Below are 19,691 nucleotides of genomic sequence, written 5' to 3' on the forward strand. Positions count from 1 at the left end.
GAGCCACCTGGACACCCCGGTAATTTTAGCCATTGTTAAATTTAGCCATTGTTAATTTTAGCCATTCTGACTGGTGTGAGGTGGTATCTCATTGTGGTTTTGATTTGTATTTCCCTGATGCCAAGTTATGTGGAGCACTTTTTCATGTGTCTATTGGCCATCTGGATGCAAAGACATTATTTTCTATTCCTACTTCACTAAGTAAGAGCTTTTCTAAAAAGAATGAATATTTTAATTTTAACAAAGGCTTTTTCTGCATTTATTGAGATAATCATAGTTTTATCCTTTAATCTGTTATTATAGAACATTATAAATATATTTTTTCCTCAATTGAAGCCAGCCTTAAGCTCCTGGAATAAATCCCACTGGTAATATGTTAACTTTTTTTATGAACTGCTGAATTCAAAACTTGCTAGTATTTTAGGATTTTTCTATTCATTTAATTGAGATAACTTATAGCCCACTGCAAGTTTTAGGAATATTAAGCTACCCTCATAAAAAGATTTGGTGGCTCTTTCCTTTTTTAGAGTTTGTATAAAATTGTTATTATTAATTTGTTCCTTATATGTTGCTAGAATTTGCCAGTAAAATTCTATGGGCCTGGGGTATTCTTTTTCAAAATATATATCCAATATTAATTTATTTCATAGGTATGGGACTAAATATTCGTGTCTACTTCTTAAGTCAGTTATGGCAATTTATATTTTTCTAAGAGTCTATCTGTATCATCTAAGGTTTTTAAATTTATTGGCAGTTATTAATTTTCCTTATTTTAATGTCTATAGCATCATCATTATGCCTCCTCTATCATTCTCTAGTAATATTAATCGGTGGCTTTATTTTCTTCTTTACTGGTTTTACAGAACTGTCAAATATTTCCGGATATTCAAATAACCAACTTTTTGGTTTCACTGGCTTTCTCTGCTGTCTATTAATTTTCTATATTTTTATTCACTCTTTATTGTATAGTCTATTTTCTATTAATTTGCCTTCCTATTATTTCCATTCTTTTATTATCCATGGGTTTCTATTAAAAATCTTGTCTTGAGCTTAAGTTTGATATTTACTTTATTAATTTTCTACCTTTTCTAACAAGCAAGACCATAAATTTCTCTCTAAACACTAACATATTGTTTAATTTGACATTTCTTTTTTTTAGGATTTTATTGTTTTATTTGAAAGTGAGAGAGAACATGCACACGCATGCATGAGCAGGAGGAGTGGCAGGCAGAGGGAGAAGCAGACCCACTGTGCAGGGAGCCTTGTGGGACTTGATCCCAGGACCCAGAGATCATGCCCTGAGCCGAAGGCAGACGCTTAACAAACTGAGCCACCCAAGCGCCCTCATCATAAATATTTTCTAATTTCTACTATTGTTTTTTTCTACCTAAAAGTTCTTTAGAGATGTTTCTTACTCTCTGAACTTACTGGATATTTAATGATCTTACTGTTCTGCACAGGAGCAGAACATAAATGGGGAATGTAATGAACTTGCTACCTGTGCTTTGAAACTTGACATCTGCTTTACAACTTAGTATCTAGTTAAATTTCGCAAATCTTATGGTGCTTTTTAGATACTTACCCTGCATTTTAAAAAAAAAAAATTATTTATTTGAAAGAGAGAAATACAGTGAGAGAGGGAACACAAACAGGAGGAATGGGAGAGGGAGAAGCAGGCTCCCCGTGGAGCAGGGAGCCTGATGTGGAACTCCATCCCAGAACCTGGGGATCAGTACCCAAGCCAAAGGCAGACACCCAGCAACTGAGCCACCCAGGCACCCCAAGATACATACCCAGCATTTTTTGACGCACAATATACTATATGTGGCCACTAGATAATGCTGTTACTTATGTAATCTGCTGTATCTTTACCATTAAAAAGAAAAAGTTTCATCTGGCTACATCAAAATAAGCTTCTGGACAGCAAAAAAGGAAGTAATCAACAAAACTAAAAGACAATCTACTGAATAAGAAGATATTTGCAAATTACATATCCGCTAAAAGGTTAGTATCCAAATTATATGAAGAATTTGTACAACTCAACAACCCCCCCAAAATAATCCAATTCAAAAACTAGAGAAAAAACTGGTTACCAGAGTGGAGGTGGGTGGATGGGAATGGTGGGATTAAGAGCACACTTGCCAAGCCGAGCACTGAATAATGTATAGAATTGCTGAATCACTATTATTTTTACACCTGAAGCTAATATAACACTATATGTTAACTACACTGAACTCTTGTTAACTCTACCAGTTACTGAAAGCAATGTTAAAAACCTCCCACCAAGATGACAGATATGTTATTTCTCCCTATAGTTTTACCAGTTTTTTGCCTTATATATTTTGAGGCTATATTAATGATGTATACAAATATAGAAATGTTCTATCTCTTGGTGAACTGAATCTTTAATCACTCTGTAATGAACCTTATTTACTCTAACAGTGTTTTTGCCTTGAAGTTTATTTTTGTTCAGCTTTCTCTCTGTATGGTATAGGCATTTTCCATCTTTTCACTTTCAACCTTCCTGTGTCTATACTTCGTATGTGTCACTTCAACTAGTAGTATACCGCTTAAAATTTCTCTTTTCAAACCATTCTTACATCTTTATCTTTAGATGAACTACCAAAGAGGGTGCAGTCTTTTGGAGTCAAAGATGTATGGGAGTATTATCTATGAGACACCCTACCCTGGAATGGTCCTGTGCTTTGTATCCTGAGCTCCTCTGAGCCATAAAAACATAAGTCCAAATTCAGTAGCTTCGGCAAATCCCCCCAGCTTTCAAATGAAAGCTGGCCATCAAGTTCATGTTATCTTTTCCAATCTTTGCCTTCAGTATTTTTTATGAGTTTCTTACTTTCTTGCCAGCTCAGCCTACTATTTATGGTGTTTGGCACCTCCTTTAGAGACCTCCTCACTCCCAATAAAGTTATCAGCATTTATCCTCTTCACAATTACACTCAATATTTGAATGTATAAATGCTGATGGTGGTAGGAGGAGGTGAGGAAAACCCCACAAATGATCTTGATCTACGTAAGAATAATCCCGGGGCCTACTGTATCCCAGCTGAGTTCACTTCTCTAATAAGCCCAATAACTTCTGAGCATCTGATGAGGAACCTCTGTGGACTGACCTTTTCTCTGAGACTTAGACCTACGATTAACGGCTAGATAAACATTTACCCCTAGATGCCTATCCCCAACACAAACTCAATGTGCCCAAATCAAGTATCATCTTCCCATAAACTTGCCCATCTATCAGTTTCTAAACCTCTATGAAAGATACTATGAGTCTTCGAGGACTCCAAACAAATCCTGGATTCATTTGTTAAGATGTCCTTTTTCTTTTCCCGTATCATCATGAAGTCCTGCCAGCATCCATTCTTATTGGTCTATTTCACCCACTCCATTCCTTTCGTCACCCCCTTATTCTACGTCTTTGCTAGGCCTACTGCAGTCTGGTTAAGTCTATGCAACAGATCTTGCTTCTAGTCTCCTTAACCCCAGTTCCTGCTATATAATACTGTGACGTTAATTATCCTTAAAACATGCCTTTGCCTATCACTCACCTACTCAAAAATCTTTAATAGGTAGTTTGACAGTTTAGTAGTTTAACACTGCCTATCTAGAGGACTTCAACTGGTCAATAGGGTATTTCAGTAGCTGGCCAGGGAGGTAGGGAAGGAACAGAGGAAGGCTATCAGAGAGGCTAGAGCCCCTCACCAAGCAAACAACATGCTTCGTTCTTGGTTAATAAGGACTTACAAAATGCTGTGGAATTTTTATCAGCCTCTGTCCACCCACCAAAAAGAACAGGGTAAGGGAAAGTAGAGGTCTTTTCCCCTGACTTTACACTTTATTCCCTTACCTCTCCCTTCAAGGCCTACTAGCTAGTTGCTTAAACACTCTATTCCAATCTGACTAGTCTATTTACTGTTCTTGCAACAGGTCTTGCTATTCCTACAACCATCAAGATTCTGTTCAAGATCTCCTTTCTACTCCAAATTGTCCTTGCCTATTTAAGTGGCCACACTCAACTACCTTAATCATTAGTGACTGCTCCTTCCTCTAAATGCCATATAGTTTTTGTCTACTCATTAGGCAATCAGAATATGCTACTATAATTTATATTATCATGGGCATGTCTTTTTAATCCCACCATGGACACTTATGAGGACAGACATACAGTCTAACACTTCGTGTACTGATATTTATAATACTATGCACACGATTATTAATAAAGGCTTAAAGGTAACAATTCATGTATTATTTAATACCTTTGTCTGGCTTTCTACATCTTCCATAGGTACGTTCCAGGAGCTCTTAGAAGCCAAGAAAATAAACAAAACTCTCTGTTTTAATAGTCACATCTTTGCTTTTGAAATTTTTGAAAATGGTATGACTTACCAGTACCCTGACCTCGGACTCAACTTGCATCATGTGGGTGGCACGGAAAGCTGCACTTCAGCTGACACATGGATATACTTAATTAAAACATACATACACTGCACTGGTCAGACTTCTCGGAGAGTTATAAATTGACAGATATTATGACATAATCTAGACCCCGAGTCACCTATTTTATAATCAAATTCAGGGAACAAACTCAAAACTGTTCAAATTGCTTTTTGGATACGAACAGTAAGCAGTATTTGCAAAACTGTGATTTTCACTGATTTAAGAACTATGCATAGCACCCTAAAGCAGTCACTTACTGACATCCTGGTCTGCCACACTAGCCTATAGTATTTGAAAGAACAAGATTTAGCTATCTTTTATCCTTGGCACCAAGAATTTGCTAGGAGCTCAGTAAATGTTTATTTACTGAATGCATCACAGTTACAACACACAGAACAAATCTAAAAATCAATGAATACGAACATCTTGCCCTCAAATAGCAAGAGAACTTAAAAGGCTTCGTTAAGTCTTTTATGTTTTTGAGAAAGAACAGAAACCAAAACAGATATATCGGACTAATAAGAAAATGACTACAAGAGGCAGTTACTGAAAAAAAGAAAAAACACCAAAAACCAAAAATAAACCTACTTATAGTAATAACATTAGTAATTTAATTTAGAAATTAGTGAGTTTGCAAGTGTAAGACAGCTGATTAGTATTACCAACACTTAAAATGTTGTGCAAAGCAAAATGCATACCATTACTAAAGGTAAACTGTTTTGATTAGTCTGTTGAAAACTTTTACCTAGATTCCTTCACTCATTAGCTGACAAAAAAATTCTAATGAAGATGTTCGCAACAAAATATTGGATTATCTTTATTTTCACCCCTTTTTATTCTAATAAATTACACAGAAAGGATTTGAAAAACAAATTTTTTTTTAGGAATAATGAAATTAAACAGGACATTCAAACACATTTTCACATGGGTCTTAGAGAACTTCTCATTAATTTATAATTCTACCAGATCCTTGGTTTTATGGAAAAATACCAGCTAGCTCCAAGAAAAAGTGATCCTCAAATGTTTCAGCCATACCTGTTTCTGAGCTTCTACTTTTTGCTTTCTGGTTGGGTCAATTGCATCTACCATCCATTTGATTGTAAAGTATGTTACTGCACCAAATATCGTCAAACGGAAAATTAAACCAACAACTTCATTCCGACTCAAGGGACGAGAAAAGGCTTCAGCATGTACCATCTTGATTAACCTTAAAAAACAAACAGAAATGTCACTAAATTACTAGATTCATTACAATTGGGAGACTGATAATAAGTAGCTTAAACTTAGCAAGAAAAACTAACTTCTAGTCAAATTCAACATTACCTGCCTAAGTGTTTTAAGGAAAAATGAACATACCAAAAACTGAGGTTTAATGGACTTTTTAATGAATTTTCCTTAAAGCTCATAGAAGTAAACAATAATTCTGCAACAATGCAGTCAACATCTTATGGTATTTACTCTTTTAACAGTTTTAAAATAACTATTTCAGAAAACCTAGAGATATATTGACCAGAACACTAATTCAACTGAAGAAAGGCAGCCAGACAATGAAATACTTTACTAACGTGACAGTTGGAATTTCCCCTAAGTACAATGTACAACAAACAATTTTTGAGTGAAACTAAAACTGAACAGACTCGCTTTTTCCTCAGGCTTACGTTTCAGGTTTTCGAGGCCTGCTTAAATTTAAACATGCCATTTTCTCTATTAATAAGTGACATTAAATGTTTTGAGCCATCCTATTGTTTTCAACCACCCAGCTAAATGTGAAGCACTAGAATCTTCAAACATTTTTAAACCACAAGAATACAGTAGTCACCGAAGACAGAAAAAAAAAGGCAGCATGCCTACTTTTACCTATATTTCTGAGCAGATACCTCGATCACATACAGACTGGCAGAAGGCATGGACACCCCTGTCAATAAGGCAATAACTACCCCAAACAATAAGGTTGTTACGGACGACGGGACTGTCACATTTTGGAAGACAGGATCTCAAATTCAAATAATGCTATTTTTCTCTCATGGTACAAGACTAAGCTGAGTGCTATGCTATGTCAGAAAGAGAGAGAATATATTCTGCACTCATGTGAAAAGGAATAAACCAGAATTTGCACAGATGGCTCAGTCATGGGTAAAAATTAGGAACTGCATAGATTCCTATCTATGGTCCTTCCTCCACCAAAATTAGTTTCCTTTGTCAGTACTACTATTCAATTAAAAATCGTCTTCCCCTCCCACCCTCTGGAACAGTTCCAAGAATTTTTAGATTCCCTTTTAGATTCCCTCCTTCTTAGATCCCTCCCTCCTTCCATTCAAGAGTATATACTTCTCTCTGATAAAAAGACTTCAAAGCTTTCCCTTTACAAGACTGCCAAGTGTTCAAGACTACTGTAACCTAGCCTCAAAGAGTAACATTTAAGCATTTTACTTCTCACCACTTCTCAACAAGAACTTTCAATAGCTGGAGTGGCTGGTGTCGGAAAATGCCATGTGTATTTTCCCTCCACCGTATTTGCCTGGTACCCTGGATAGGACATTTCTCTCCCTTCATCTAGGATTAGTCAAATTCTATCCAAACTTCAAAAACCAACTTTACCTTCTTCATCTTTCTGTCACATACAAGAGACACATTCAGTAATTATCTGTTCAACAGATAAACTGCAACTGCAGAAACACTTCCCACTCAATTATTCCAACAAAAATGCTGCCAGACTTTGAACGATTTCCACCCCCCCCCCAAATTTTTATGTTTCTCCCTTACTAGGGCCCATTTACTTCACAACAGTACGTTATTTAACTTAAACTTAACAACAAAATAATTGAAAGCCTTCATTTCAGATACAGAATCTTTGAGCTAGGGACATTAAGTGATTTAATCACACCATTAAGCACCTATTGAACATGTATTTATAATGCCTACTATATACTGGGCACACAATAAGGGCTAAGATAAAATTACTGTCCTCAAGGAACACACAATTCAGTTATTATATTAATTATATCTTTAGAAATGGAGCTAGGGAGGAAAAGCCATCTAATTAAAGTCTCTCCTCATGCAACAAATCCAAGTGTGCTTACATCCATCAGCATGGATTCCTAAAGGTAAGTTAACAATAGTCCACTGCTTAAAAGTAAAAAATTGACTTCTCTACCCTTAATTCCAACAGAGTAAATTCGAAAATGCAGCTGGAAGATGTGATATCATTACGCGGGGATATTATTCACAGATGGAGACAAACCAATAGGCAAAATCAAGGTTTTATTCACTTAATCTGTGAAAACTCGTGATATTCGAGTAAAACGTTCTCGTTTATTTGAAAGTTTGAGTTAGTAGTGATAGAACCGCCACCTACTGGATGTTCACGGAACTACATGAACAACTAGGGCAAGTTTCAGTACATTCCAGTCGTCGAGGCAATGAGAGTTTTTAATCCTATAAAAAATTTCAAGACATCAAACCTGTTACCTATACATTTTCCTATATTTATATTAGTACCTGCAGGAGAGTACTCTAGACCTACGGCATCGCTTAAACCAGTAGTCCGTCTTTCACAATGACTTTAAAATCCTGAAATGAAACCGAAAGTCCTCCTTGTAGGTTGTAACCGTATATACTTTATTGTCCAGTCATCTATCATTCATAGGACATGGATCTACCTGCAATGTAAGCAAGCAGCACTGCAACAGAATACACAACAAAAGCGGCGTGTGCACCCGATGGTAGGGAATGTATTTCAGTCTTGTATAAGCAAACATTAAAAATCAACAAAATACACAAATATGTACAGACATACGGACGCTGTTACGTACAACTAAGTAACAGGGCAAAACTCTGCAATGCACAGTTACATGTCAGGCAAACAAGGCACCAGACACTTTTCATTTAAGAGAGTTCTCCGTCTCAGGGCAGAAAACTTTAGAAATCGTACCCCTCGTCCATGAGCAATCTACGGATCTCGGTTAGGGACCGAGAGTATGGTGAGAGTATGGTGTTTCTGTCCGAATTCACTGCAAGGTTGTAGGAAAGTTTTTCTCAACCCCAAAGTCCCAGGCTCGAGGGCAACAAGGCCCTAGGAACACAGCCTGTCACAATGACTGCCAACCTCTCCATAAAGGACAGGTTATTATTAACAGCACCATCCTCTGCGAATGCCCCGGCCCGAAGAACCGCCTCCGCCTCTGCACTAGGGGGTGGCAGTGCCTGTGCGACAGTCACACCCGGCTCCATCCGGCCGCCTCCGCCTCGGACCCCCGGTGCTGCTGAGGTCGTCCGGGGCGCCCCAGGCCCCCGCGGCGACCCGACTGTCTACCGAAAGTCCCTCGTAAATGGCCTACGTCGTGGGGGGTGTGGGGAGGAGACGACGCTAAGGAAGACCTAAGAGCCTAGGACGGGCCGGAAGCCAAGGCGAGGCCCGGGACGCCCTTGGAGGTTAATCTGCGGGATACCAAGGGCTGCGGGAAGCCGGGGGGGCGGCACGGACGACGGGCGTGGGAGGAAGGCGCCGTGACGTTCCTCGCGCGGCCTCCCAGATCCCAGCCGGTCCCCAAGGGAGCTCAGCGGGTTCCCGCGCCCGCCCCACGAGGCCCGGGAGAACCCCGCTACTCACCCCGGGGCGGACGCTGAAGCGGCAGGAGCCCTCAGCCAGCCTCACACGGGAAGGAAAGGTCGCCGGGGAGAGAGTGCTTCCGGCGGGAGCCCTGCCCCCGTCCCCTCGCACGGAGCATGCGCCGACCACAGCCGTCGGCGAGGAGGGGGCGCGCTTCCGGGTTTCAGACGAGGCGGGGGCGGGGGCGCGGGGCGGGAGGGGCCTGAGGTTTTCCGCGAAGCAGGTGCGTCGGCGGGCAGCGCTCGCCGAGGTTCTGAGTTTAGCTCCTGGGATGGAATAGGGGAAGGCGCTAATCGATTACAGGAGTCCCCTGCCGAGATCGCGGGCTCCGGGCGCGACGCTGACAAATCGGGGAGCCTGCTCCAGTGTGCGAAGAAATGCTGTGCGTCCCCGCAGAGTTCTCCCCTGACTCCTCCTGGAGCCTTCCGCCCGACCCTTGCCCCTCACCCCGCGTGCACACCAATAGGCTGCTCTTCTGTCTGTCCTTTAGCTAGTGCTGACGCGCATGGCCACCCCCCACCCCTCACCATCTGCCTTTCAGTTTCGAGGGTGAGCTCACCCTCCTCCCCCGTCTCCGCTCTGACAAACACCTGGGGGTGGCGCTTGAAAGCCGCGTGAAAGGACTTTGCAGCCCACCCAAGCAGGACTGCCAAGTCGGGACGGAATAGGTTATCTGGTGGCAGGATTTGCATTTCAGTGACTTCCCTTTTTCTTCTACACCTTCCCCTTTCCAGAATGAGAGACGTGACCCAAGAGGTCCCAAGGGAGCAAACCTGAAAGCCCAGCGCCTCTTGAACACACAGACTGCCAGGGGGCGAGATGATATTAGCCACTGTTTCCAGATAGAAGAAGCATCGCTTCCTCCAGGTAGAGGCATCAAGACTACCCTGCTCGGGAAGGCAGTTTGTGCCTTTCTGCTTTAGACATCGTCTTTGATGTCTAAAATCCTGTAGCCTGATTGTGGGAGTTAATGTATGCTGCCCTTTTTACAAGCTTATGGTGCCGTAGTAAGGTTAATAGTTACAGTTTATTGGATCCCTGCCAGGTGGTCCCGCGCGATCTGCTTCTGTGTGTTTCACATCCATAACCTAAATTCCTCCAAAAAGCAGTCCTCTTCAGTAGTCATGATTTTCTGTTTTTCTAGATGAGCAGATTTTGAGACTTAGGGAGAGAAACTTTCCTAAGTTCGTGCAACTAAGTGGCAAATGTTACTGGAACCAAATTTGATTCAGACCCTACCCTTTACACTTTCTCTTTGAGATAATAATTTAATACCAGTTCTCTTTAAGTCCAGTTGAAAGAAGATCATGAAATGACCAAATCGTAAGTCTTTAAAGGGTGAGGATGGGATGGCAGGCATGTGTAAATATTTTTAAAACTATGATTGGATTCATTAACAATCAGAATGGAATTTAATACTGAATGATACGAAGCTAGGTTTAAGAGAACTAGACTCGTTTAGAGAGTTTATAGAACTTTGGGAAGAACAGGATGGTTATGAGATCAGGACAGTGTTCACCAAACCAAACCAAACCAAAACCATGGTTGCTCAATAGTCTTGGAAGTAGACTTGGAAGAAACTCTCCATTGGTTCCCTGAGATTATCCTCAGTCTGAGTCATTGGGATGCTCCTGGGAACACGAATTGGCAGAGCTAAAAGGCAGAGATTACTGAGGGAAAGAACTTTAGGTGACTAGGATAGGCTCACAAGTAAGGAAAATGAGCTGAGAAATTCGAGACGGTAATGGACTTCCATTATTTGCTTATTGAAAATGCAGCAACTAAGGACCTTATGCCGAGGACCAGGGTGGCCAGTCTACTCAGTCTGTCTGACACTAAGTGGGTTTTTGGACTGTAGGACTTTGGTTGCTAAAACAGAGAAAGTCTTAGGCAAACCATGACGAGTTGATCTATTAAGGACATCTTACATGGATTCTAGAATGAGGTGGAACTCCTGATATGATTGCATTTAGTCTCAATTCACCTGGACTATGATTGTACAGGAAGTTGTTGGGTAAAATATGCAAGAGTCTGCATGCCCCCAAATAAATTCCCTGCTCATTTCTTTTCCAGTGGTTTGGCTATAAACCAAGTACCTGCACCTGTACCTTTTGGATCTAATTTTCATTTAGCAAATTCTCAAGAAAGCTCTTATGTCTGGGTCCTAAGACACAAATTACTGTCTTCTCACATACCATGCATGTTCATTTCCAGCTATCACTAAGTCAGCTAAGTTCTTCCAGAATAGAATGGAGTGAACATATGCTTTTCATCCCAGGATAGCTTTATATAATTCCTGGCAGCACAAAACACCATATTTGGCCCACAGTAGGGGCCCAATAAATAATTCATTGTGTATAATATTAATCAGGAAATTATAACAATGGACTTTTTTGTAGACTTTCTGGGCCTTCCCACTGTGAATGTTAGAGTCAAGATATTAAAAATGATTATTACATTTATTATAGAATGTTGGGTTTTGAGTGTTTTTTTGGTTTCTGTTTTCTTTGGGGGGGGGTTGTTTTTGGTTTTGTTTTTGTTTTTACCAATGCTTCCTAAAACAGTTCATGGCAGTTCTTGCTACTTGGAACTGAATTATCCCTTACATTTGTTAGTCGGTTGGGAGTGTGATTAATTTGCTCTGCAGCCAAGGTGAATCTCTGCACTGGACCCTGAAGGGGAAGGGATTCCTTGTTTTAGGGGTTCTCAGATTTCATTGTGGGTCTGTTCACTTGGACAACTTGGCAAAAATGGAGATTCCTACGTTATAGCTTTAGATGCTCCTAAATGGGAGTAAATGACTGCTCTAGGTTTTGAGGATTTGAATTTTGAGTAAGCATCTAAGATGGTTTGGATGTAGGTAGTTTGGGGTCACATTTTGAAAAACTACCCTAGTCAGTGAGGATTTTAGATGTGTTTTTACAAAAACCTCTGTGTTCCATCTCCAAAAGCCTGTCTGGCCAGCTGAACCATTAAGTCAGCTGGTGTATATTAAAAAAATCAAGGCAAGGGTGTCTCACATTGAGATTCAGAATAAAATCTCTTTGGAAGGAAAAACAAATCCGAAATTGTTGGGTAACTAGACACACTACACCGGACCCTACTTGTTACTCGTTAGAAATGATTCTCTTGGCAGTGATGTAGAAAGAGCAGAATTTCAACAAATTTGTAGAATTACATAGCAGTAATTATACCAGTACAATAGGCACTTGGTAGCCTTGGTTCTTTTAAAAATATTTCATCAGAAAGAATAATCTTCATTATTGTTTTGACAAGTTAAATAGGAGGGTTGGAGAAGGAAAAGTGAAGCCAGAATAGGAAGCTGTACCTGAAGCCAGAAAAGCACCAAGAAAGACTGACATTAAGTGCTTGAAGCTCCAATAGAAAGAATAAGATGGCACAGAGGCAAAAGTAATGGAAAATTAAAATTTCAACAGAATGGAAGGAGTGGAAAGATGAATTGATAGCTCCATTTTATAAAAAGCACAGAGAGCCAACAGATGCAATATAGCAAAGTTCAAAGAACATGTTTCAAATTTACTTTTCTTGCTTCTTCATTTAAAAAATTTACACATAATTTAAAATGTAGGCATGTGTAATTTCCTAATGTTATTAGGGTCGCACTAAGCCACCATCTTACATCGCTGCATAGTCCTTTTTCTTAAGCACTACTGCCAACTGGACTTTTTTACAGTTTATGCTAGCAATAAAGATCGTCTAGAACTTGGATATTTTAAATCTGCAATGTTTTGTTGTTTAGCTTTAATACAGTACTAAAAATATACCGCTCGAGTGATACTATCTGCGGAAAGTCAGGAAGGATCAAACGGGAATTGCTTGGGAAGGGGGCTAATCCCACTATAGACTCATTAGCAAAAGTTTTAAAGCATAGATGAAAGAGTAATCTCCCTAGGATTCATTTAGGACCTTCATAAATACCTTCCATATGCTTTTCTTCAATGGGAGAGGGGATGCATGGGATTGGGTGAGAATGACAAAGATGTGAATTCATCAGCTAAAATGGAAGGAACAGTAGTTGAAACATTGATTCTCAATTTCTGTAACAGCAGATTGATAGATGAAGCGTAAAACAGGACCAGATGCTGTGGTTTCCAGGATGCAGTTGGCTTCCCATGCTTTATGACCTGGAGCACTTATTGCTGTAAGTAGGCCACTTGCTTGCTCTCGTTTACCTGATTCGAGGAAAATGCCCTTGAAAGTATTTGGAAAAGAATGTGTGCTGGTACTTAACATTCTAAAAATCAAGATTGCGTAAAACCCCCTTTCCCTTCCTTTTCTCTATTAGTGTGAATAAGTCATAACCCTGAAACATCCATGAAACTAAAATGGAGGAGAAATATTTGAGATCACCTTTTCTAAGCACAAAAACCACCAAAATCTGTGTCTATTCTGTTTGCCCTCGTAATTCACCCTATTGAGAACCAACACAGGGTTCATGTCACAGAATTCTAATTGGGGTGTAAGTTTCTGTATTCTTTTATCTGATGTGAACTTCTTGAGGAGAAAGGATGCCTGGGACATAGAAGGGGCTTAACAAATCCTTCTTTATTTATGTAAGTGTAATTGACACACAAACGTTATATTAGTTTCAGGTGTCCAACATAATGATTCCACAACTTTATACATTCCACCGTGCTCACTGCAGTAAGCATAGTCACCATCTGTCACCATACAAGGTCATTACAATATTGTTGACTATATTTCCTGTGCCATACCTTCATCCCCATGTCCTACTTATGTTAAAAACAGAAGTTTAATCCCCTTCACCTATTTCATCCATCCTTCCACTCTCAATGGGTGTTTTAATTAACCAATCCCCCCCAAATCTGACATATCTAATGGGGCTTTTTAGGCTCCATTCTTATAGGTTTAACCTGACCAAGGGAGAAAAAGGAAGGAAAGATGTATGGCTCAAGGATAGGAGATGTGGAATCAAGTCTTTTTACTGACCATAGGAATATTATTGCCCTGTTGTGATAGGTCCATTCCTGATGTGTCCACCAGAGAGCAGTTCCATCCTTGGTACTTATAGGATTTGAGAACATGGACACTGCAGGGGTGCCTGGGTGGCTCAGTCATTAAGCGTCTGCCTTCAGCTCAGGTCTTGATCCCAGGGTCCTGGGAATGAGCCCCACATTGGGCTCCCTGCTTGGTGAGATGCTTCCTTATCCCTCTCTCACTCCTCCAGTTTGTATTCTCTTTCTCACTGACTTTGTCATTTAAATAAATAAAATCTTTAAAAAAAAACATACCATGGATACTGCAGTCCAACAAAACTGGGTTTGAATGCATCATCTTTTTTTTTTTTTTTTTTTTTTTTACTAGCTCTATGACCTCTGGGCCATTTATTAAGCTTACTAAGCCTCAACTTCCCCATCTTTAGTATGGGAGCAATATGCATGCCATGGAGTTGCATTGAAAATTAAATGAGACAGTGTCAGGAAGGTGTTGAGCTCTATGCCTGGCACTTAGCAAGTACTCAATAAAAATGCACTGTAACACTGATGTCTTTAATACTGATGTTTTTAATACAATGAAATGATGTTCCTTCCTTTTCAGAAGTCTGTAAGGACAAAGATTCCTTCCCATCTCCACAATATTTGCATGAAGACTTCACCTCTCGAGGTTCTAACCATAGCATCTTGTTTGGCAATGTTTCCACTGACTGGTGAAGAGATCATGCCTCTCTCTTTGACCTCTTGCTTCTCTCATTCTCAATCTTTTTTTTTTTTTTTTTTTTTTTAATTTTTTATTTTTTATAAACATATATTTTTTATATACATATATTTTTATCCCCAGGTCTGTGAATCACCAGGTTTACACACTTCACAGCACTCACCAAATCACATACCCTCCCCAATGTCCATAATCCCACCCCCTTCTCCCCAACCCCCTCCCCCCGGCAACCCTCAGTTTGTTTTGTGAGATTAAGAGTCACTTATGGTTTGTCTCCCTCCCAATCCCATCTTGTTTCATTTATTCTTCTACCCACTTAAGCCTCCATGTTGCATCACCACTTCCTCATATCAGGGAGATCATATGATAGTTGTCTTTCTCTGCTTGACTTATTTCGCTAAGCATGATACGCTCTAGTTCCATCCATGTTGTCGCAAATGGCAAGATTTCATTTCTTTTGATGGCTGCATAGTATTCCATTGTGTATATATACCACATCTTCTTGATCCATTCATCTGTTGATGGACATCTAGGTTCTTTCCATAGTTTGGCTATTGTGGACATTGCTGCTATAAACATTCGGGTGCATGTGTCCCTTTGGATCACTACATTTGTATCTTTAGGGTAAATACCCAATAGTGCAATTGCTGGGTCATAGGGCAGTTCTATTTTCAACATTTTGAGGAACCTCCATGCTGTTTTCCAGAGTGGCTGCACCAGCTTGCATTCCCACCAACAGTGTAGGAGGGTTCCCCTTTCTCCGCATCCTCGCCAGCATCTGTCATTTCCTGACTTGTTGATTTTAGCCATTCTGACTGGTGTGAGGTGATATCTCATTGTGGTTTTGATTTGTATTTCCCTGATGCCGAGTGATATGGAGCACTTTTTCATGTGTCTGTTCGCCATCTGGATGTCTTCTTTGCAGAAATGTCTGTTCATGTCTTCTGCCCATTTCTTGATTGGATTATTTGTTCTTTGGGTGTTGAGTTTGCTAAGTTCTTTATAGATTCTGGACACTAGTCCTTTATCTGATATGTCGTTTGCAAATATCTTCTCCCATTCTGTCAGTTGTCTTTTGATTTTGTTAACTGTTTCCTTTGCTGTGCAAAAGCTTTTGATCTTGATGAAATCCCAGTAGTTCATTTTTTCCCTTGCTTCCCTTGCCTTTTGCGTTGTTCCTAGGAAGATGTTGCTGCGGCAGAGGTCGAAGAGGTTGCTGCCCGTGTTCTCCTCAAGGATTTTGATGGATTCCTTTCGTACATTGAGGTCCTTCATCCATTTTGGTGGCATCACAATTCCGGACTTCAAGCTCTATTACAAAGCTGTCATCATCAAGACAGCATGGTACTGGCACAAAAACAGACACATAGATCAATGGAACAGAATAGAGAGCCCAGAAATAGACCCTCAACTCTATGGTCAACTAATCTTCGACAAAGCAGGAAAGAATGTCCAATGGAAAAAAGACAGCCTTTTCAATAAATGGTGCTGGGAAAATTGGACAGCCACATGCAGAAAAATGAAATTGGACCATTTCCTTACACCACACACAAAAATAGACTCAAAATGGATGAAGGATCTCATTCTCAATCTTAATACAGCCCTCTGGCTGACTCTTACTGATTAGTAGTCAATAAACCATTTTTGATAGTTATATAAAACCTATAAGATTCCATCCTTATGGCCACCAACAATTAAATTTAAAATATTGATCAATCCATGAAAATAGCTATCTGGATATTTCTCAGTTCACTGAAGACCATTATTGACATTGGCTGCTGTTCCCATCTGTCTAATAACAGCCATTTATCGAGCTTACAGTTCTTGCTTTCATGGAGTTCTAAAGACTAAAACATCTTATAAAAATGCAAGTCCTCACAGGGATATTGATTTTTTTTAAAGCTAAAGGTTTATCCTGTATTTCATTCCCATTTATTATTCGTTTAGGGAAAACTTCCTCTCTTAGATTATTAGGTAGGTTGTGCACAAGAAAGAGATGGGTTCAGTGGGTGAAGGTGGGATGTTGAGCCAGACTAGAGATTTTAGAGGTCGAGAGATGTGCCTCTCTTATCTTTTCTTTGCAAACTACAGCTTTCTTAGTACACTTGGGAACTATCATAATATCAGAGCTGCTGTTCTTTGTATAAAATTTAATTTTATAATAATTTTAATTGTAAATATTTTTATATTTATAATTTATTTATAGTATATATGTAAATTATATAAAAATTTTATTATATAAATTTATAATATAGTTATAAACATATTTTATTATAATTATTATAATAATTAATTTATCTGAGCACAACATATTTTAAAAAATTAACTATGTACAACTCATGGAAATGCTTCTAAAATTGAGGGAGTTTTCCTGAGCAAAAGAAATGCTATATCCTGTTTAGAGACAGAGTACGTGGCTTTCAAAAGCAAAGATAAGGTCAAACCTCGCTGATTTTAGATGCTTAAGAGGGAGATTATACTAGACCTTCTTCTTTCACCCTAGAGAGGCCCCACAATAGTGTACTGTCAAGCTAACATTAAAATCACCCTTCTCATCTTTTTATTGTCAGTGTTTCTGGAACCAGAAAAACAAAACAAAGGTGAAAGTAAGAAAAGAAAGAAAGAAAAAGCCTGTAACTTGAGTCACAGAAGTACAGGAAACAAATTAAGTATACTAAGTCGGCTGTGCTCAAAGATGCATTCAACTTCAGAACACTATACCTGATAGAGTTGCATACACTTTTCTCCTTTCCAGTCCACCACTGATTAAGTTTAAATTCCAGAGCCATTCTGAGAGCTGTCAGTGTTGAACGAGGCCAGTACCAGAGGCATGGCCCATACCTGTTTCTTTATGTCTCCTATGTTCTCAGGTAGATGGTGTATATATGTGGGGGGGCACACAGGGGACAATTAAGGAAAGGAGACAAAGAGATTGACCCTCCAACAGTGTTTCCCCACCCCACCATGGTGTTGTGCACAAAGCAGAAGATATGCTAAGGATTCTATTCGGCTGAAAGCAACATGAGAATTTTGTCTAGATGATCTTGAATCTCAAGCTGGAGATTTGAGAAATTCTGATAATACTAAATGAAAGAGCCCGCTCTGTGGCCTGTCCTGTGTTGGATAACTTTTCTGGGTCACCACTTCTAGAACTGAGCTAGTTCTACAGGCTTCGTCATTCCGTGATTCTGTGATTCTCTCTGACCTGAGTGTGAAGCAACTTCTTTGAATTTCTTCCCCCCTTGGACCCAACAAATGAAGGCTAAATTTGAATAGGTTTGCTAGGTTTGGGAGTATAGTTTAAAATATTAAGTGATGAAGGTTTCCAAGAAGATTTGCCGGCCCCCATTCCACCAGTCATAGTTGGGTCACAATGTGGTTTCACATTTGTATGCTTGAACTATAAGATAATTGATCACTGTATGTCTGGAAGAGTTCAGTTCCTTTAAGTTCAAGGACTTAGCCACAGTTATCCCTACCCTCATCTCCACCCCTATCCCAGTCTTAAGGTCAGATGGTAAAGATGGAGGAGGTCTGCTTTTCTCCACCCTGTTCATGTATGACAAGTAGAGAATAACAGTAGGAGGGCAGGCCTGGAGAAACCATGCCCTTCTTTTGTGGAAAGACCAGCTGGCTACTAAGAATGTTGCCAAGGCTTGCAAAAATGGTACTAGAGAGAAAGCAAATGCAAGAAGGCATTAAATACCAATATACTAAGGCCTATATCAAGAACTTTTTAAAAAAAGAAATGTGGTTAATGTAAAATAAACCCCATCTTCCACAGCAGATCTGAGCTCATGAGCAACTGAGGGAAAGGCGTCTTTTCTGCTTTATTACCAGTATGATTGTTTCATGCTCTTGTAAATTCCCTATTTTCTATGAAACCTTGAACTTGCCAATGAAGGTCTCAGTTAACAAGACACTTTTCAGGAACGCACCTATCAGCACCTCCAGTTGGTGAGAGATTACTATGGCAAATTCTGAAAACACTCACATAGATTCTCATGAATCATGTTTTAATTGAGAGCTGTAGAGGAAGCGTGCAAGAGTAAAGACATAGATTTATTTCTACCTATGAGTTCCCTTGGTACTTTCCTTAACAGAAAATAAATTTTACCTCTTTAAAAAAAAAATTATTTGTTTGACACAGAGAGAGAAACAGCGAGAGAGGGAACATAAGCAGGGGGAGTGGGAGAGGGAAAAGCAGGCTTCCCACTGAGCAGGGAGCCTGATGCAGGGCTCAGTCCCAGGACCCTGGGATCATGACCTGAGCTGAAGGCAGACAGACACTTAATGACTGAGCCCCCCAGGCGCCCTACCTCTTTTTTTTTTTTTTTAAAGAAGATTTTAAAATCTCGTTCTCTGGGAAGTTAATTCAAGAGTAAGAAATTCCATCCCTTTTCTACATGGTACAGTTCACTGTTAATTTCATTGACTGTTGACATACTGAGTGGTGTGCTAATCTTGGGACACATCTCTCTCACTGAAGTAACAAACCAACATTAAGAAAGATAAGACATATGCATTCTTCCTTTGATAAAGACAACTGCTCCAGTGTTCTAGAAATGGTTAAGGAAGATCTATTTTTAGGAGGATATAATTTCAAGGAATCACATTCTCTCAGGATTGAAAGAAATATTACATGTTATTGAATCTTAGTGGTTACCTCTGAATCTTGCTGTTATCCTAATAAAAATTGTTTTCAAATATTATAACAATATATCCTATTTGAGTTTTATTTTAAACTAACATACGGTAAAATTGTGCATATGTGTGTGTGTATATAGTTTTCTGAATTCTGATACAATATGTTCATACAACCATCACTACAATCAAGACACATAACAATTTCATTCTCCTAAAAAACCACCTTGTGTGACTCCTTCCTAATTAGCTCCTCAGCCCCTGGCAACCATGGATCTGTTCTCCA

General features: G+C 39.6%; 1 protein-coding gene and 1 long non-coding RNA gene across 6 annotated transcripts in view; one reads left to right on the forward strand and one right to left on the reverse strand.

Moving 5' to 3' along the window:
* Positions 1-9,200, reverse strand: part of ATAD1 (ATPase family AAA domain containing 1) — a 45,058-nt gene extending 35,858 nt beyond the window's left edge. Inside the window, exons 1-2 of the mRNA XM_059170268.1 lie at positions 9,065-9,200; positions 5,491-5,662 (exon numbers count right to left, since the gene is read on the reverse strand). Coding sequence (XP_059026251.1) covers positions 5,491-5,652 — 162 coding nt within the window. The 5' untranslated portion in view covers positions 5,653-5,662; positions 9,065-9,200. The remainder of the gene's footprint in view (positions 1-5,490; positions 5,663-9,064) is intronic.
* The window catches only part of LOC131828971 (uncharacterized), a 36,449-nt gene continuing 25,413 nt past the window's right edge, over positions 8,656-19,691 (forward strand). For 2 of the 5 annotated variants that reach the window (XR_009352631.1, XR_009352632.1), the window contains exons 1-3: positions 9,241-9,446; positions 9,799-9,931; positions 13,132-13,226. This is a non-coding gene — a long non-coding RNA (uncharacterized LOC131828971). The other 3 variants (XR_009352633.1, XR_009352630.1, XR_009352634.1) reach the window with 3 other exon arrangements.

This window comes from Mustela lutreola, chromosome 4 (assembly GCF_030435805.1).
Source record: "Mustela lutreola isolate mMusLut2 chromosome 4, mMusLut2.pri, whole genome shotgun sequence".
Taxonomy (NCBI): Eukaryota; Metazoa; Chordata; class Mammalia; order Carnivora; family Mustelidae; genus Mustela; species Mustela lutreola.